At 49.9% G+C, this 20475-nt stretch overlaps 1 protein-coding gene across 6 annotated transcripts in view; it reads left to right on the top strand.

Annotated features, from left to right (window-relative positions):
* Nucleotides 1–20475, top strand: part of DPYSL2 (dihydropyrimidinase like 2) — a 105276-nt gene that overhangs the window by 67583 nt on the left and 17218 nt on the right. For all 6 annotated transcript variants that reach the window (XM_030552011.1, XM_030552012.1, XM_030552010.1 and 3 more), the window contains one exon: nucleotides 3367–3487. In XM_030552011.1, coding sequence (XP_030407871.1) covers nucleotides 3367–3487 — 121 coding nt within the window. The remainder of the gene's footprint in view (nucleotides 1–3366; nucleotides 3488–20475) is intronic.

The raw sequence follows: 20475 nt of genomic DNA, 5'->3' as shown, positions 1-20475 counted from the left end.
CTTGCTGTCCCAGGCACGTGCTTGGCGTGCTGGGGCCGGGAGCCACCCCTGCTAACGTGAGGTGGCTCACCGGTTAGGTAGACAACTTGAAATGCCTTGGCCTCAGTAGCAGAAGCACTGCAAGGCCATAATGACTTCTCAGGTCAATGGGAGTTGTGGATGCTCAGCACTTCTGGAAATCAGGCCCATAGTGCCTCAGACTGGGAGGCCCAGATTAGGGGACACTTGAAAATTTTGGCCTGAGATCCTTGCCCAAGGTCATACAGCGGGGGCTGTAGATGATGGAGGACCCAGATTATGTGACTCATCACTCTCTGGTTCAGCCACTAGATTGTGCTTCCTCAAAATGTCACGGTAGTCCCCGAGAAATCCTCTATACGCTGGAACCTTAGGGCAGTCACTCTTCTCTCCTGGAACATCCCCATTTTCACTGAAAGCTGAGCTGTATCTGGAATTGCTATTTGCAGCTTGTAAATTGAAACTATTCAGAACTTGCCTTCTGTTTCAATCTTGTCCTGACCCTGAAGCCCTTATTCTGATTTTACTTGGGCCAAATCCTGGGGTTCTTGCGTATTTTAAACCTCACCAAATTCCCATTAACTCAGGAGATTTGTCTGAATAAAGGTTTCTGGATCTGACTGTGCATTGGATTTTCACTATAGCTGAGTTTTCTGTGTTCCAAATTGTTGTTCATTGTTTAGTTGGTCCTTGTTTGGGCAAAACTTCTTTAGAAGTCAGTGGGAATTTGTACATAGGGACAAAGTTCTATTTATCTTAGGCAGTGTTTCTCAAACTGGCGTCGCTGCTTGTGTAGGGAAAGCCCCTGGTGGGCCGGGCAGGTTTGTTTACCTGCCCCATCCTCAGGTCTGGCTGGTCATGGGTCCCACTGGCCGCGGTTTGCCGCTGCAAGCCAATGGGAGCTGCTGGAAGCGGCAGCCAGCACGTCTCTCAGCCCGCTGTGCTTCCAGCAGCCCCAATTAGCCCGGAGCGGCGAACTGCGGCCAGTGGGAGCTGCTATCGGCTGAACCTGTGGATGGGGCAGGGAAACAAACGGGCCTAGCCCGCCAGGGGCTTTCCCTACACAAGCAGCGGCCCCAGTTTGAGAAACACTGCTCTTAGGTATTTATATTCTTGTGAGGTAGGGAAATGCTAAGACTCCTGTTTTACACATGGGAAACTAAGGCACAGAGAGACTAAGTGACTTGACCAAGGTCACACAGGAAGTTTGTGGTGGAGCTGGGACTTAGGCTGGCCTCCTAATCATTGGACCATCCTTCCTCTCCCATTGATTGTGCTGGGATTAGGTGCCCACGTCACACTGAAATTCAGTGGGAGGTGGATTCCGAGATTCCTTAGGGTCCTTTTGAAAATTGTTGTGTAAATAACAACACAGGATTTGGTCCTAAATTCTTTTCCTGCTGTATTGTGCTCCTCTGTGCTTTCAGTATCTCTGGGCTGGACATTGCACCATGGAATCTTGGCTCTGGGAGGGCTGTCCTTTCTGTACAAGGAGATTCTGTTTGTTCCTCCAAAGTTTCAGGGCTTTGCTAAAGGTGCCAGATGTGGTGCTGCTGAAAGCCCAGTGGGTGAGATCATTTTCACAGCCCCCCTCCCCTTATTGTTTACTTCCCTTCAGCTTTCTTCAGTCAAGCAGCATCCAAAGGCATTTTAGTGCCAGCCATAAATCTTTCAGTTTCAAATGCTATTGCGGGTTGAGGGGAACAATGCCCGGCCCGACTGGAACTCAAACCCTCTCCTTTTCTCCCCTATTGTTGGCTCTGGGGATGGGGACTGTTTCCTGGATGCTGTGCGCAAACATCTGCATCCAGATTTCCCATCCACACTTGTATTCCTTGACATATTTTCCTGATTGCATAAGGAAAACAATAACAGATGGTGGCATTGGAGGAAAACTGCATGACACTTGGGCTTAAACTGCTCAGTACCCTCAAGTCCCGTTGACTTCAAATGGAAAAGAGGATGCCCAACATCGTGGAGGATTAGCTCAATCCTAAGAAGGAATCATAGACTCTGATGTAATGGATGGGGCCATTGTCTTATTTGGCTTGTTCGTTACATCTCCCTCCTGCAGTTTGAAGTAGATGCACAGATGCTCGTTCTTCCTTCAGCGTAATTAAGATACATTGCCTGTGATGCTGCTGCCTAAAATGAGAATCAGCCCAAGTCATAGGGAGCCACTTTTGCACTTGAGGTCAGCTGCTTCAGTGCAGTTTATGGTGCCTTGGCCACGTTCTCCTCCCTTGCAAGCCCAATAACAAGAAAGGTTTAGTGAAGGGACCTGATCCTGAAAGGGGCAGTGGTGCTGAAGTTTCCATTGAATTGAAGGGGCTCAACATCTAACAGGCCTAATTCCTGGAAGATGTAACCATCTGGTGGCAGGGCTGTCAGCTCTAGAATTGACTTCTTCCACCAGCTTATCAGAGCCTGCAGTGTTCAAGGCCGGTCCCTTTCCCTGATGTGGGCATTAAGGGGATGGGTTGCTGTTTATTTTGTTGAGTGTCCTTTTCCCTATTAGATGAAATTTTAGGGCTTAACTGATGCATTGGCATTGTGTTGGCCCTCTGCACAAGGGTGAATTTCACTGCTATGCCTATGATTGAATAAAGAAACTGACTAAAATGTGTAGTAATGCATAATAAGGGCAATCAATTCTCATGCTTCAGGGTGTATTGCCTGCAAGGGTCAGGAAGGAATTTTCTCCCATGTACACCACTTAATGACTGGTGGATCATTTATGGGGAAACATGCTTTTCTCCAATGCCTCAGGTATTTCCAGAGGAAGGATAGAAGGATGTGATGTTAGATAGTAAAGTGCTCAAGGCAGGGACCATCTCGATGCAGTGCTGAGCACACTGAGTGCACTCAACCAATTATGATAATATTAGGCATGTGATCTGTCCTTGTATGGAAAATCCTGTGGGTGAAATTGTCATTGTGGTTCCAGCTTCTGTAAATCAGGTAAAAGGATCAGAGTGGCATGAAAGCTGTAAACCCTGGATCCAACCTGGGGAGGAACTGAGGAAAAGCCCCAGCGGAGGGGGCACGGTAGGAGGAAATTGGGGGCAGGACTGGACCAGCTATGGGGATTTTTAGATGCTGCAGAGCAGGTTGTGTGCATGAAGGCTCTAAATTGGAGCTGCTCAAGGCTGCCCCAGTTTATGGCAAGGGCCAATCTAATCCCTACAGCACCTGGGATCTAAATGGCTTAAATACATCAAACCCACCCCACTCCTTTGAGCCCCCCCCTCCCTCTGCTTTTAAGAAAATGTTGTAACTGAGTGAGTTGGAAGAGCTGGCCACACTAAGCTGAGCTTGTTCTTACGTACAGCTGGCTTTATTTTTTAGGTGGAGGCAGAAGCAGTGAACCGGGCAATAACCATCGCCAACCAGACCAACTGCCCTCTGTACATCACCAAGGTGATGAGCAAAAGTGCTGCAGATGTTATTGCTCAGGCCAGGAAAAAGGGTAAGTTATTCATAGATGGAAAAGTCCTGTGAGATCATCCAGCCTGTCTCCCTGCCAAGCCGGGATTGTTCGCTGAAGGACATTTTTCTAGTATTGTCCAGTCTGGGGTTTAAATATCCCAAACAACTGGCTCTGTATCACTTCTCATGGGAAGCCTGATAGGCTGTCTGGAAGTTTTTCCTGATCTTCAGCCCAAATGTTCTCTCTGAATATTTATCCCATTACCCTCAGTAATTTCCTCCATTAGACAGTTATCAGGTGCCCCGCCTTTAATCATTTAGTCATATTACACAAAGCTCTTTCCTTGTAACTCAGTCCTTCCAACTCCCTCATCTTTCTTTTGTACGGCTCCCTTCTACACCCAGGAATAAACACAATATTCCAGGGGCAGCTACACTAGAGAGAAGTATTCTCACCTTCCTGATGTCTATACTCCACATTGCTGCATTGGGCCAAATTCAACGCTGGCATTGGCTCATTATCTTCCGCTTCTTGGACAAATGGGAGAGGAAAAAGTGAGCAGTGCTGCTCTTAGGCAGGGCATTATCTTAAGCAGGACAAGCAAATGACATCACTGCTTTCCAGCCTCAGTGGAATTACAGTTAAACAGCAGAGAGAGCTCCAGTTTCATCCCTTTATTCTGCTACTAAAGCCTCGTTAATTTCCATTTAAATCATCCAGGGTGGGCGTTGAAGCACGAGGATTTTTTTTCCCTTTGCACTCAAGGATTAGATTTAATTTGATGCAATCTAAATAAAAACCAAACGAATACACAGATGACATCAGTTTCCATGTGGGGATAAGGTGCTGGAAGAATTAGTTCCTACTGCAGCAAACTCCATTGCAGGAGGAGAGAATTCGTGAGTGCTTGGACCCCATGATTCCCGTTAAATTAATTCAGAGCTAGTCAGAAGAATTGAGAGGGTTCTCTTTTAGTCACAGAACTGGGACAGCAAAAGCAGCATCAGGCCTCGTTTGGAACCGAGAGGGATCACCTAGAAATGAGAGAATAAATTCACACAATGATGAGACTGTATGTCTGAGCACTCAACCAAATGACTGAATTTATCCTCCCAACGCCCCTGGGAGATAAGGAAATGTTATTCCCACTTTATAGGCCAGGAACTGAGTGATAAATTAAAAGACGTGGCCAAGGAGGTTGTGGCAGACTCGGGAACTGAAGTTGGCTCTTTCGAGTCCTAGTCATGTGCAGTAACCACAAAAAACATCCCTCGACCCTTGGTAACAACTGTGAAGACAGCCAACAGTGGTGGTAGTTTTTGGGATGTGGGCTAGCAGTCTACCAGCCCAGACCCATTTTGGGCATTAAGGAGTAACCCATCAGGTAGAAAAATTTCATTGCTACCATGTTTGGTACATATCTGGTGGTGATTACCAGGGCGGATGTAGGTGTTGGAAGTGGGTCAGTTTTTCTCTGTCACAAAATATTTGTTAAGTATCAGAGGGGTAGCCGTGTTAGTCTGGATCTGTAAAAGCAGCAAAGAGTCCTGTGGCACCTCGTAGACTAACAGACATACCGGAGCATGAGCTTTCGTGGGTGAATATCCACTTCTTCGGATGCATATTTGTTTGCAAATATTTGTTATTTGTAGAATTGACTGATGTCTGTCTGCTGCTTTTATCATATGATGCAGGTAATAAGACCTCCTAATTATAAAACATGCCTCAGGCCGAGCAGACAACATCAGAACTGTATGTCTAATGCACACATGGTATAACTGTAATTATCTTCTTAGTATCACTGAATACAATGACAATAAATGTAAACTACTTATATTACAGTAAAGATTCTTAGCAGAAGATCTGTAGAATGTTTTGCATGAATATACTGTGTGAATAACATGTGCTTGGATGTAATCCTATGAGCTACTAAATGTTTAATACCACACCACTTTGAGCTATAATTTACTTTAAAAAATAGTCAGATAGTTGAAATCTTTCTATTGCCCCTCACAACCTGTGTCTGATGTGTTCCTATACTAATCACTGTCACTGTTACCTGCATAGGATCACATCAGATCTTCCCTGCGGCATTTGCATCTCCTCAGCAATGCTGCCCAAAGGTGAGGATGACTTTTGGTGCAGGTGGCAGACCGTCATTTGAGGAACAAGATTCCCATGCTGTCTGTCATCCATCTGGTTTTAACAGGGGATGCTTGAAGATACTGAACTGTTGCACAAGTCCATATATATAGCTGATGATTTGCACGTAATTGTGCAGGCTGCAGGGTTTCTCACTTGTTTTGTTCTTCTTGGCAAACAACTCCTAGCGCTTGTTATCTAGATAATAGCTTCTCACCACAGTATAAAAAAGATTGCACTGAGACACCAAAGATACCACTGTTGATTTCGGAAAAGCTGCAGTTAGGTTGATCTGCAGTCACCTCCCTTCAAATCTTTCTAGTGCTACTGAGCAAAAACTGCTTGATTCAGCTGCTCGTTGGTTCTTTATTAACTCTCTGGTTAGGTCAGCTCGGTCCATGCCATAAATTCAAAGTAGTGGTCGGAGGTTCTTCTTTGAGTGACAATCCCTACGTGGATTCCAAATGTGGGGTGCGCATTCTCGCTGCACCTCAGAGCCGCAACTGTTCATAGTGGTGTTTGTTGACCCACATGTGCATTGTGCGCCCACTGCGTGGCACATCTGAAGCTTTAAGAGGCCATGGGGGTTGACGCCACTCCAGTTCCCTTTTATCAGGCAGGAAGAGAACCCAGGGCAGAGGGGATGGAGGATTGGGATCCAGATAGGGACCGCACATCTCAAAGAAACCTCCATTTACAATAAGTAACCTTCTCCTCTTCTTTGAGTGCTGGTCCCTATGTGGATTCCAGACGTGGGAGAGCGCCGAGCAGTACTCAGTGTGGAGGTGGGCACCAGGGCTCTCCAGAAGTCACAGTCTGAAGGATGGCATGGCCAACAACCGCATCCGCTGCCGTGGCAGGGGCAAGGGCACAATGGGTTTGAAAGGTATGGACGGAGGACCAAGTGGCCACCTGGCCAATGTCCTTCCACAGGATGTCTGCAAGGAAAGCTGCCACGGAGGCATGAGCCCACGTGGATTGGGCCGTGACCCCCGGTGTGGTGGTGGGGGAGTTCCAGAGAGAGAAACAGTCCGCAGTGAAGCGGAAAATTCAGTGGGAGAGACGTTATGAAGAGCACTGTGACCAAGGAGCTGAGAATGGGCTTGCCACAGACATATTAGCCCTGAGGCCAGAGGAGAGGGATTGCTGAGGGTGGATGTACTTGGTTCGTACCACAGACACATCACTAACAGTAAGAGAGCTGAGAAGGGGAATGCAACAAGCACAGGGTGGTGGGGGATGCAGAATAGACACCATCACCACAGGCCGCAGCCTCACACCCAAGACCAAGTGGGGAATTGGGAACAAGCAGTCTCAATGCTTGCCAAGACTGAGGGTTGGGGTGTCCAAATGGGGGTTTGAGAGGCATTCTGGAGTGTTCCTTCCTGCACATTACTGCTGTTCAGGGCTAGGGGGAGGGGAGGGAGAGAGGAGCTCTAAATTCCTTCTCCACCCACTTTTCCAGGGGCTCAGCTGCTAGCTTCAGCCATCTTTTTCCCACGTCAATGAAAGCTGAAGTACAGTCAAATCCATTGATTGCATGAATGGTGACACAAGACACACGTCCGTTCCCCATTCCCTAGCTACGCTGTGCATGGAAACAAATCTCTTCTTTGGGCCAACTTCAGTTTTGAAATAGAATTCATCTACCCCAAAAACAGAGCAGTGTCTTGGGCACCTAGATGCAACCTCTGAGTCCAAGCTCCGCGTTAGCACCCTGTTTACAATCCAAGTGTTTGCTTTGCATCAGCAACGTGCAAAAACCATGCGTGAGTCTGCTTTCTCGTGATCTGCTTCAAGTTCTGGTATTGCAGAAAGGTTATCTGGCACTACTTTCACTGCTTATGAGAGGTCGTGAAACCCACCAGCAAGGTATGCTTCAGCACCAGGCAACAAACTCTGTTCACACTTCACGATCCAGTCACTGAGGAGGAAGTTAGCAATGTTAGATTTGTTCTTTGAATGTGATGAGCTCTTGAAGCATTGCTTTGGTAATGGTGTTAACACAGTGGGGTTTCAAACTTCTTGCATTTGGACATTCTTTCCATAGGGTCGCTCACCAGATTTGACTGAGTCTTTATCTGCATAGTTGTCACCAACAGCAGCAGTGAATTGACATGTTAGTCTAGGGATAATGCTTAATAGCTGATCAAGCAGCTCGCCAAAAGTTTTGTGCTCGGCAGTATCAGTTCACACCATCTGCAGAAGGATCAGGAGGTCAATAATAGCTAATGTTGGCTAGCTCAATCACTGACAGATTTTTCTCCAGCCAAGACAATGTGTTGCTCTTTTGGGTCTGTCTTAGAGGTCCATCCAAGTTGAAGAGGGAAAGCGGGACAGATGCCAGGACATACTTCATCAAACCCTGGATATCAAGATCTCTGAACTGGGCAATACCTGTCAGCTTGCTGACTATCGATAGTTACTGATTGTGCTGTCTGCTTCTTCTTTTGTTCATCTGTTTTGTTGAGGTTACCAAACAATTTCAGATTATGCCTTTTTATGGGATCAGAGAGGCCTGCCTCACCCCTTTGCAGCCTATTGGTTACAAGCTGCTTCATTCCTTGTGTGCCATTCTCTCATCACACACAAACTTCATGCAGTTTCGGGGGGGGCCACAGAAGATGTTGCAGTGTTCACAGGCGGCTTTCTATTGTCTGGGCTTCTTCCAGGTTTAGTGCAACACGGATTTGCCGTTCTTTCAGTCACAGCTTTTATGATATCTTGGACAGCAGTTTCATTTGCAGCCAGACACTTTGGGGCAGCTTCTTTGTGGAGCTCTGTTGCTGAAGGCTGTATTCACCCATTTGTTTGGCCATAGTTGTTACAGCTGCCTTAAAATATGCAGTCAGGTATTCCTCTGATCAGAGCCTTATCTTTTGTGCTTCCCATGGTCCTTGTTGAGAGACTGCTCTATAGCCATATCATACCATACACCTCTGAAGGGTCTGGCAGTCCAGTATACTGCTTCTTGACCATTAACCATTAACATCTCCTCCACCAGATGTCTGGCTTCTGGTACATTTTACACAATCCCATCTAGCCCAATTCATATGACCACACTGGATATCAAATGGAATCATCTCTGCAAATGTCTCAAGCTCCATGGACTTGCTATTGTCTATTTTTGCTGCTATGAAATCTATCTGTAAAAGGGAGAAATCTGCTATATAGTTTTTCCAGAACAGAAATATATCTAAACAGTTTTTTCTTTGGGTAACATAAGTGTCCATGAGCTGATGGAATGATGGTTCATGAAGTCTGAAAGATCATTCTGTGCTTCCACTCTGGTTCCTATATGTGCCTTCTCCACATCTTCAAATGCTTTAGTTCATGTTCAAGCTTTCTCTAAGATGCATCTCTTTGCGTCTTTTGGGAGAACATCGTTGTTGATGGAATCGCTAAGTTCCATCCATTTCAAGCAACTCATTGCCTCACTCATAAGTTTGTGGATTCTAACACCATGGTTATATGCTTCTCCTCGTAAAGCATGGCTGATGACTGAAGCATCATGGATGCTGACTTCCACATGGGTGTCTTGAAACTCACTTTTCTTCTTCGAGTGATTGCTCACATCCATTCCAGTTAGGTGTGCGCGCCGCGCGTGCACATTCGTCGGAAACTTTTTTTACCCTAGCAACTCCAGTGGGCCGGCAGGTCGCCCCCTGGAGTGGCGCCGCCATGGCGCCCAATATATAACCCTGCCGGCCCGCCCGCTCCTCAGTTCCTTCTTACCGCCGTGTCGGTCGTTGGAACTGTGGAGCGCGGCATACCTGTCCTCCACGTCCCTAGCTCTCCTTGTTATCTCTCGATTATCTCTCGTACTGTTAATTAGATTGTTGAGTGTAGATAGTAGTACTTAAGTTAAATAGGTTGTAAATAGTTCTTCGCCGGGGGCTTGGCCCTTCCCGGCACCCGACACCGGGCTCATGACTGGTTCGTCGGGCTTCAAGCAGTGTGCGGCCTGCAAGAAGCCTATGCCCACCAGCGACCCCCACGACGCGTGCCTGAAGTGCCTGGGGGAATCGCACAGATCGGACAAGTGCCGCATCTGCAAGGCTTTTAAGCCAAGAACAAAGAAGGAGAGGGATCAAAGACTCCGAACTCTCCTTATGGAGGCGGCACTTGACCCGGCGGCTTCGCAGGCCGTGATCTCGGCGCCGGCACCGGATCGCACCGGCACCGGAAAGACTCCCCGGCACCGACCTTCTCCGGCACCGGGGACAGAACCGAGGCCGTCGAAGTCTGCTACTCCGGCCAGGCAGACCCGACTGGAGCGCCCGGCCTCAACACCGGCCGCGGCGCCGCCGGCACCGTCGACTCCGGGCCCGGCGGGTCCGTCGAGTCCGGTGCCGCCAAGCTCCCCCATGAGATCTGGGGTTGAGATATTGGTCCCATCCACGCCGGAGACCTTCGCCTCGGCTCGAGACCTCATAGCCCTGACTGAGCCCACTCAGCAGCCACCCCCGGTACCTCCGGTGCGTTTCGTGGCCAGAGGCAAGCCCATGATGTCAGCACCGTCTCGGGACTCACGCTCACGATCGAGGTCCCGACGCCACGGTCGCTCCAGATCCCGCCGCCGCTCGCAGTCCCGGCACCGCTCCCCTCGGCGGTACCGGTCGCACTCGCGGCGCCAGTCGGCCTCAAGACGGTCGCGGTCGGACTCCAGCCGCCGATACCGGCACCGCGACTCCAGGAGCCAGTCCCGACGTTACTCGCCGCACCGGTCGACCTCCCGGCACCGAGCTGGTGGCAGGTCCCGGTCTCGGTCGACCTCCCGGCACCGAGCTGGTGGCAGGTCCCGGTCTCGGTCGACCTCCCGGCACCGAGCTGGTGGCAGGTCCCGGTCCCAGTCGACCTCCCGGCACCGAGCTGGTGGCAGGTCCCGGTCCCGATCCCGGCACCGAAGCGGCGGCCGGTACCGGTCTAGATCCCGGCACCGTGATAGAACCCGGTCCCGGTCCCGATCCCGGCACCGTTTTGACTCCCGGCACCGGTCCCCGGCACCGAGACATTCGTCCATGCCGACCCGCGCAGACCCTTACCAACCAGGGTCAGCCCCGCCGTGGCCTTCTAGACAGCCGTCGGTCTCTTCCCAAACGGACAGCGGGTATGCGCTGGGCACCGACCGGCAGGCGGCGCTATTTAGTGATCCGCCACAACAAGACCAAGGCCCGCAGCAATGGGGGTTCTGGACACCCTGGGCATACCATCAAGCCCAGGGGCCCCAACAGCTCCCTGCTAGGCCTGCGACGGTGGAGTGCAGGGCGCCGGAAGCCTCATTGTCTCGCCCCCCTCCCTTCCCGGATGGGGAGGAAGGGTCCAAGCAACAAGACTCCGCTCTGGCTCCTGAGGCAGAGGCGAGGGCCGAGGGAGACCCTCCATTAGACACTCTCTTGCCGGGGGTCTCCTCATCCTCCTCCCCTGATGAAGCGGTGGCTGGTACCTCCTCCAACAGCCCCCCCCCGCTGGATCTCAGAGCGCACCAAGACCTCCTCAGGCGAGTAGCTCAGAATCTGAGTCTGCAAGCTGAGGAGGTCTCGGAAATAGAGGATCCGATCGTCACCATCCTCTCAGCTGATGCTCCCACCAGGGTCGCCCTGCCCTTCGTAAGAACCATCCAGGCCAACGCCAACACCATCTGGCAGTCTCCGGCCTCCATCCCCCCTACTGCGAAGGGCGTCGAGAGGAAGTACATGGCCCCTTCTAAAGGCTATGAGTACCTCCATGTACACCCGACACCGGGTTCCCTGGTGGTTCAATCGGTGAATGACAGAGAGCGTCATGGGCAGGAGGCTCCAGCCCCCAAATCCAGAGAGGCCAGGCGAATGGACCTCCTCGGCCGTAAGGTATACTCGGCTGGGGCGCTGCAGCTCAGGGTTTCGAACCAGCAAGCCCTGCTGAGCAGATACGCCTTCAACTCCTGGGTGGCAGCAGACAAATTCAAGGAGCTGCTGCCGCAAGAGGCTCGCCAGGAATTTGCAGCCATCTTGGATGAAGGCAAGAAGGTTGCACGCACGTCCTTGCAAGCTTCTTTGGACGCCGCAGACTCGGCTGCCCGTACCCTCGTGTCGGGAGTAACGATGCGTCGCATCTCCTGGCTGCAGGTTTCTGGCCTTCCGCCGGAGCTCCAGCATACCATCCAGGACCTCCCTTTCGAAGGCCAGGGCCTGTTTTCTGAAAAGACAGACCCCAGACTCAAGAGTCTGAAAGATAATCGGGTCATTATGCGGTCCCTCGGGATGCACACACCGGGAACGCAACGCAGACCCTTCCGGCCACAGCAACAACAGCAGCGCAGGCAGTATTCCCAGTTCCGCCAGCGGCAGGACCTTAACAGGCGCCGCGGCAGGAATGGAAGGTGCAGGCATTCGGGGAACCAAGGGGGGCAGAACCAAGGCTCCTCTAAGCCCCCGCCTGGACCTAAGCCTTCATTTTGAAGGTGCGCTCGAGGGCGCAGTAACAGTTTCCCCCATGGATCCTTCCCCCCCGTTTTCCAACCGCCTTTCGTTTTTCCGCCCGGCGTGGTCCCAAATAACTTCGGACCGCTGGGTCTTACGCACGGTGCAGACGGGATACCGCCTGCAGTTTGTATCATTTCCTCCTTCCCGCCCCCCTTCCTCGTCCCTCTTCAGGGACCCCTCTCACGAGCAATTCCTTCGGCAGGAGGTGCAGACGCTCCTCAGCAAAGGAGCTATAGAGGCGGTTCCGGAAAACGAGAAAGGCAAGGGGTTTTATTCTTGCTACTTTCTGATCCCCAAGGCCAAGGGAGGCCTCAGGCCTATCCTCGACCTGCGAGAGCGCAACAAATACCTGGTGAAGTTGAAGTTCCGCATGGTATCCCTGGGGACCATTATCCCATCCCTGGATCCGGGAGACTGGTACGCCGCCCTCGACATGCAGGACGCGTATTTTCACATTGCCATTTGGCCACGCCACAGACGTTTCCTTCGCTTCGTGGTGGGCCCCCTTCATTACCAATTTGCAGTCCTCCCATTTGGCCTGTCCACGGCCCCGAGGGTGTTTACAAAATGCATGGCAGTGGTTGTGGCGCATCTTCGGCACAATCGTATCCACGTGTTTCCTTATCTGGACGATTGGTTGATTCGGGGCACGTCGGAACAACAAGTCCGCAGCCACGTCCGAGTGATCACCGGCATGTTCGCCACTTTGGGCCTCTTGATAAACACGGACAAGTCCACCCTGATTCCCACGCAGAGGGTGGAATTCATCGGGGCCGTGCTGGATGCCACTGTGGCCAGGGCCTTGCTGCCATTGCAGAGGTTCCAGGCCTTGTCGGCGATCGTTCAACGACTGCGGACAGCCCCTTTGACATCAGTGCGGACATGTCTAGCCCTGTTAGGCCACATGGCGGCTTGCACCTTTGTGACCGGTTACGCTCGGCTCCGCATGAGGCCCCTCCAGTTGTGGCTCATCGATCATTACAGGCCGGCAAGACAGCCGCTAGACATGCTAATCACAATCCCCCAAAGGGTGTTAGATTCTCTTGGCTGGTGGCTAGACCAGTCCGTGATATGTGCGGGACTCCCTTTCCACCCACCTCAGCCCTCGGTGTCCCTGACAACGGATGCCTCAGATCTAGGCTGGGGGGCCCACCTAGGGACCCTGAGAACGCAGGGCCTGTGGTCCCAGGAGGAGGCGGGGTTGCACATCAACATGCGGGAGTTGAGAGCGGTCCGCCTTGCTTGTCAAACGTTCTGCCATCAGCTTCAGGGTCGTTGTGTCGCAGTGTTCACCGACAACACGACGGCCATGTATTATATCAACAAGCAAGGCGGCACCAGATCCTCCCCCCTGTGTCACGAGGCGATGCGACTCTGGGACTTTTGTGTAGCCCACTCCATTCACCTCACGGCTTCCTTCCTCCCCGGAGTACGGAACACGCTGGCGGATCGATTGAGCAGATCCTTCCTGTCGCACGAGTGGTCCCTTCGCCCGGACGTCGCCCTCTCCATCTTCCGGAGGTGGGGTTATCCCCGGGTGGACCTCTTCGCGTCCAGGGGGAACAGGAAGTGCCAAGTGTTCTGCTCCTTTCAGGGCGGGGAGCCCGGGTCGATAGCGGATGCCTTCCTTATTCAGTGGTCGACCCACCTGTACTATGCGTTTCCCCCGTTCCCTCTGGTCCACAGGGTCCTTCTGAAGGTGCGCAGGGACAGGGCTCACGTGATCATGGTAGCCCCGGCATGGCCCAGGCAGCACTGGTACCCCATGCTGCTGGACTTGACCATAGCCGACCCAGTTCCCCTGCCCCTTCACCCGGACCTGATTACCCAGGAGCACGGGACCCTCTGTCACCCGGACCTGCAGTCGCTGCACCTAGCGGCGTGGCTCCTACGTGGCTGACTGGTTCTGAGCTGCGCTGCTCCTCGCCGGTGAGGGAGGTGCTTTTGGGCAGCAGGAAGCCTTCCACGAGAGCGACATATTCGGCCAAGTGGAAGCGTTTCTCCTGTTGGTGCGTGGAGAGAAATCTCCGCCCTATGGAAGTTTCGGTGGCTGACATCTTAGACTATGTTTGGTCCCTCAAACAGCAAGGTCTGGCCATATCGTCGTTGCGAGTCCACCTGGCAGCTATCTCCACCTTTCACCCGGGTGCGGATGGTCGCTCTGTTTTTTCTCACCCGACGGTGTCTAGATTCCTTAAGGGGCTGGAACGTTTATACCCTAACGTCCGTCCCCCTGCTCCAACCTGGGATCTTAACCTGGTGTTGTCCCGGCTCATGGGACCCCCCCTTTGAACCGTTCGCCACTTGCTCCCTGCTTTTCCTCTCTTGGAAGACTGCCTTTCTAGTAGCTATCACCTCAGCTAGGCGGGTGTCGGAACTCCGGGCTCTTGTGGTAGACCCCCCGTATACAGTCTTCCACAAAGATAAGGTGCAGCTGAGACCACACCCTGCCTTTAGTCTCGTCCTTCCACATCAGCCAAGAGATATTCCTTCCGGTTTTTTTCCCGAAACCTCACTCCTCAGGCAGGGAGCAGCAGCTCCACTCGCTTGATGTCCGTAGGGCTCTCGCGTTCTACGTGGAGAGGACTAAGCCCTTCCGCAAATCCCCCCAGTTTTTCGTGGCGGTAGCGGACCGCATGAAAGGGCTTCCTATCTCCTCCCAGAGGTTATCCTCTTGGGTGACGTCCTGCATCAGGACCTGCTATGACTTGGCCCATGTCCCTACGGGCCGTGTGACTGCGCATTCTACCAGGGCTCAGGCGTCGTCGCTGGCTTTCCTTGCCCGTGTGCCCATCCAGGAAATCTGTCGGGCAGCGACCTGGTCATCGGTCCACACCTTTGCTTCCCACTACGCCCTGGTCCAGCAGTCAAGAGAGGATGCGGCCTTCGGATCTGCAGTGCTCCATGCCGCTACTTCTCACTCCGACCCCACCGCCTAGGTATGGCTTGGGATTCACCTACCTGGAATGGATGTGAGCAATCACTCGAAGAAGAAAAGACGGTTACTCACCTTTGTAACTGTTGTTCTTCGAGATGTGTTGCTCACATCCATTCCACACCCGCCCTCCTTCCGCACTGTCGGAGTAGCCGGCAAGAAGGAACTGAGGAGCGGGCGGGCCGGCAGGGTTATATATTGGGCGCCATGGCGGCGCCACTCCAGGGGGCGACCTGCCGGCCCACTGGAGTTGCTAGGGTAAAAAAAGTTTCCGACGAACGTGCACACGCGGCGCGCACACCTAACTGGAATGGATGTGAGCAACACATCTCGAAGAACAACAGTTACAAAGGTGAGTAACCGTCTTTTCTGCATCACACTGCCTGTATGACCTATGAAATTCTTTGCATGATGCATGCCTTCCATCTCAAGGTGATCATTTTCAAATTCGTTTTGATTCCTCCATTTAATCAACTGCGCTTTGTAGTAGATTCCTTCATCATATGCGTCACAGGTCCAGTCTTGGCCCAGAGAGTGACATGTATCTTGAAAATATTTCATCGTGGCATACACCATGTTAATATCAGTTGCTGGTGCAGGAGTCTTAGGACTTTTTTTCAAATCTGTCCACGCTACAAATAATGACAAATATTTTGCATTATCAGTTGTATTTAGAAGCTTTCTACCAATTTTGGTCAAAATTAGACTGTTTCTTCGAGTTATGGTCCTTTTTGTAATAGAATTCCTAATAACATTTAAACATTATGTGACAGAGAAAAACTGTATCATTTCTAGTGCATCTACATCCACTCTGGTGAGGACCACCTGGTATGTGCCTAACATGATAGCAGTGACGTTTTTCTAGCTGATGGGTTAGCTTAACTGATTAAGACCTGCTTTTAAATCTGATAGACTATAGAAACCACCTATTCATTGCACTCAGGCTGTTAAACAGTCTTTTAGTGGCTGTGGAACTGACCTGGAATTTGAACCAACAACCTACAAATTAAAGGCGCTGGAGGCTGTTACTAGTCTCCCATACCATGCAGAACAGTGGTCCATTAGACCAGTATCCTGTCTTCTGACAGTGGCCAGTGCCGGATGCTTCAGAGTGAATGACCAGAATAGGGCAATTTATCAAGTATTCCTCCCTCTGTCATCCAGTCGCAACTTCTGGCAACTTCATTCAATCTGGGCAGAGCTGAAATTCCCCGTTAATATTGGGTTTTCTGTTTCTGTAGACTCTCTAATCTCCTTGAGCATTTCATAGTCACTGTTACCATCCTGGTCAGGAGCTCAGTAATATATTCCTACTGCTGCTATACTGTGCCAATTAAGTATTATTCAGGCATTCAATTTCTAGTCATGGAGATCCTGTGATACAGTTTGATTCATTTAAGATTTTTACTGTATTTGACTCTACACTTTCTTTCACATATAGTGCCACTCCCCCACCAGCACGTCCTACTTTGTCATTTCTGTATATTTTGTACCCTGTTATTACTGGGCCCTATTGATTATCATCATTCCACCAAGTTTCTGTGATGCATCTGTTATATCAGTATCCTCATTTAATACCAGGCACTCAAGTTTACCGATCTTAATATTTAAACTTCAAGCACTGGAATACAAACACTTAAAAAAATTGTCAATATTGAATGGGATTCTTTCATTTGACTGTTTCTCTTCAGTTCCTACCTGTACTTTATCAGTTTCTGTCCTCTCCTGTTTACTAGGATATAGAGCATCCCCTCTAATAAATCCTTGTCTAAGTGATGTCTATCCAAACCGTGTGCTCCTCTGCACCTGTCGACTTTCCTCCAGCCCTTAGTTAAAAAATGTCTCTATCACCTTTTCAATTTTACATACCAGCAATCTGGTTCCATTTTGGTTTAGTTGGATCCCATCCTTCCTCTATAGGCTCCTCCTTTCACAAAAGGTTCCCCAGCTCCTCATAAACCTAAATCCCTCCTCCAAACACCATCGTCTCATCCACGCATTGATACCCTGCAGTTCCTCCTGTCCAACTGGCCCTGCACATGGAACTGGAAACATTTCAGAGAATGCTGCCGTGGAGGTCCTGGATTTTAGTCTCTTACCTGGGAGTCTGAATTGGCCTCCAGGATCTCTCTTCTATCTTTCCCCATGTCTCTGTGTAGCTACAGTGCTCCTCTCCAGAACTGCACATAAGTCTGTCTAGATGTCTCATGAGATCCACAACCTTTGCATCTGACATGCAGTTCTTGCATTTCTCGCGGTTGTAACAAATCCAACTATCTTTCTTTCTAATGATCGAATCCCCCATTACTATTACCTTGCTGTTCCTAATAACTGAGGTCCCCTCCCTTGGTGGTTTTGGGTGCCTGACATTTGGAAGGAAGGTCCCAACTATGAGATCATTTCCCTCTGCTCCAGCTTGATGTTCTCCTTTGAGATTTTCATCCTTCTCAACAGCACAGAGGCTGTCAGACTGGGGGTGGAACCACTTTGATGTGTCCATGGAGGTCTAATCTATGTACTTCTCTGTCTCCATTAGTTCCTCCAGTTCAGCCACTCTCAAGAGCCCGTACGCAGTCTTTGAGGGCCTTGAGTGCTTGCACTGAATGCAGACGTATGCCACCTGTCCACAAGGCAGGTAATCATATGTGCTGCATTCATTGCAATAAACCGGATAGTCCCCACTCTGCTGCTAGACTTCTGCCTGCATTATTTTGATTTTTTGATTATTGAAGGGTTTTTTGTTTATTTATTGTTCTCTTTGGGGGTTGTGTTGTTTATTGGCCTAAGTTTAGAGTGTGTTTTTAGGTGTATCTGGCTCTCTCACTCCTTCTAAACCTTGTGTACCACAAGGATACACACAGATATTTAGACCCCTAATTTATGGAAATTAGGAGCTTAAATACCTTTGTGGATCTGGGCCTACGGATATTCTCAAGCATAGCTTTTATAGTGGTGACTAAAGAAGCCATGAATTTGGGTATGTGCAAGAACAGACAACAGGGATTGTGAGGGGGGGCTACAAGGAGGTGGTAAACCTTGTAAATTTTAGCTCGGTTTTGTGTCCCAGGAGTGGCTGAGGCAATGTATTTTTCTAGAATTGTCACCCCCATTCCTTCTGTTTGCATTTAAGGGACATGTTAACAGCAGGGGAAAAAAAATGAAAGCATCCCCTCTGAAAGCTCAGAAATAAGCAATGTATAAATCTGTTCTAGTGTAAAGTTAAAGAACATTTTTTAAAACACAAAATCTTTATGGAATGTTATTGAATTTGCACGGGGGCTAATAACGTGCGTACAGTTTTTAGAAAATACTATATTAGTATTAGCTGTGGTTAACCAGGAATCGAGAGCAGCACTGGATGTCCTCAGGGTTAGCTTCTATTCTCAACTCTGCTACTGAGATTCACGATGCAGGCTTAGATAACTCACAGAGTCCTACATTTTCAAGAGTGGCCACTTGCATTTAGCTGTGTGTATCTTTTCTTTGGGAGCCTCAGCACAAAATCAGTGGCCACTGTTGAAGAATGTGGCCCTAATTATTCTGTCCTTTGCTTTCCTCATCAGTAAAGATGAGACATGCTTGGGGAGATCCTAGGCTGTAAGCTGCTATGTAAAAACTAGTAATAATGATTAATATACATAAAGGTGGGGAATAAGTTTCTCTGGAGAGAGACTGTGTTTTATACTCTTGTTACCCTGGATCCTGATTGGGCCCTCCGGGCATTCTGTGATACAGATCATAGTAATTAGTGACAGCAGAAAATTGAAGGGTGCTTAATACCGAAATAATGTTGTGCATCCACAGTGTGCTAGGAGCTCCCCTGACATTCAGTAAGGGACGATCCCGGCTCTGAGGAGCTTGCAGTCTAGAGCTTTTAACTCTGAACAAGGATCCCAAAGTGTATATCAGCCATTGCATATGGCACCACTCAAATGGAGCTAGCGCTGGCAATCAGCTGATGCAGAGCACACTGAAGGGAGGAGGAAAGTTAATTGGTTCAGTCATGTAACAATATGAGGGACAGATAGCTCAGTGTTTTGAGCATTGGCCTGCCAAACCCAGGGCTGTGAGTTCATTCCTTGAGAGGGCCATTTAGGAATCTGGGGCAAAAAAATCTGTCTGGGGATTGGTCCTGCTTTGAGCAGGGGGTTGGACTCAATGATCTCCTGAGGTCCCTTCCAACCCTGATATTCTATGATTCTTTAAACTCCCCCATAAAACTCACCTGTTCACTAGCTCCTCTGGTTGTTTAGGAGCTGGCTTTTTAAGCCTCTGTTTTCCCTGAGTTAGCTGTGGCCTCTTGTCAAGGGCTCCTAAAGGCATTAGAGATTAATGGATGGATGGCTGCTGCGTTGTTAGGAAGCTCTGACTCTTGCCTAGCACCCAGCCCCACCAACAGACAACACTACAATCTTCAGTCAAGCAGGCACACGGCAAGCAAGCACACAACGAATAAGCTAACATTCAAACTCATGCCAAGGATCTCGTCGTCGCTCCTCACAAAACTCCCCAGGTTGCTGCTCCTGTTTATCGCTCAGTGGATCTCAGAGTGCTTCACAGTCTTTTAATAGTACCCTTAGGAGGTAGGGAAAAATTATTATCCCCATTTTACAGATGAGAAACTGAGCCACAGAGAGGCTAAGTGACTTGGGCAAGGTCACACAGAAAGTTTGTGGTAGTGCAGGGAATTGAAGTGGTCTGTCTCATCTTGTAGGAGAGAGCACTGACTACTAGGCCATACTCTCTCTTTGTGGTAGCTTATGTACAATTTCAGGGCAAAATGTCGTTTGCCCCTAGTAAGGCGACTTCTGGTATAAGATACACAAGCTTAAAAACATGGCATGCAAAGCGGAGTTATACAACAGAGAGAGGGCCACACAGCTGGCACCCACAACCCTGAGAGGGTAGAGAGTGAGTCACTGAAGAACGTCCAGACAAATGAACAAAAGGTAATTGATTTTGTAATGGGGGAGAAAAAAAAAAAGAACTTTATGTAAAGCCAGATGCACATGGTGGCAATTGCATGGTGAATATTCACTGCAGACACTGGCCTTGGCAGCCCTGCAAGATGAAAGATAGCTTGTGAGAACAATTCCTCCAATGTATTGGGTATAAACAGGCTTCCCTTTCATATCCAGCGTGCCCTTTGCGTTGTTCCAGTTTCATGACCCTTGAACCTATTTGCTGCGAGTACTCCCTGGCAGGCTCCTCTTCTGCTGGAGAATTGTCTCTTAAACAGTCCCAGTGACGGGGTAGGAGGCCAAACCATTATGATCCACACTTAAGTCCTGTTCTCTAGGATGCACCTTCAGTGCTCTGTCACAGGAAAGTGGCCAGATTCGATGGGCTTTGCCCCACTTTTTGCCTATTCTTGGTGTCTGAAAACCCACAAAGCCCCAGATGCCTTCTTTGCACACGAGTAGTAGTACAATAAGGATCTGTGCTTGAATGCCACAGTGAGGGGTGCATTAGATAGAGCTCAGAGG

Source organism: Gopherus evgoodei, chromosome 2, assembly GCF_007399415.2.
Source record: "Gopherus evgoodei ecotype Sinaloan lineage chromosome 2, rGopEvg1_v1.p, whole genome shotgun sequence".
In the NCBI taxonomy this organism is placed as follows: Eukaryota; Metazoa; Chordata; order Testudines; family Testudinidae; genus Gopherus; species Gopherus evgoodei.
The sequence above is the reverse complement of the archived record's forward strand: the minus strand, read 5'-3'. Positions and strand labels throughout refer to the sequence as shown.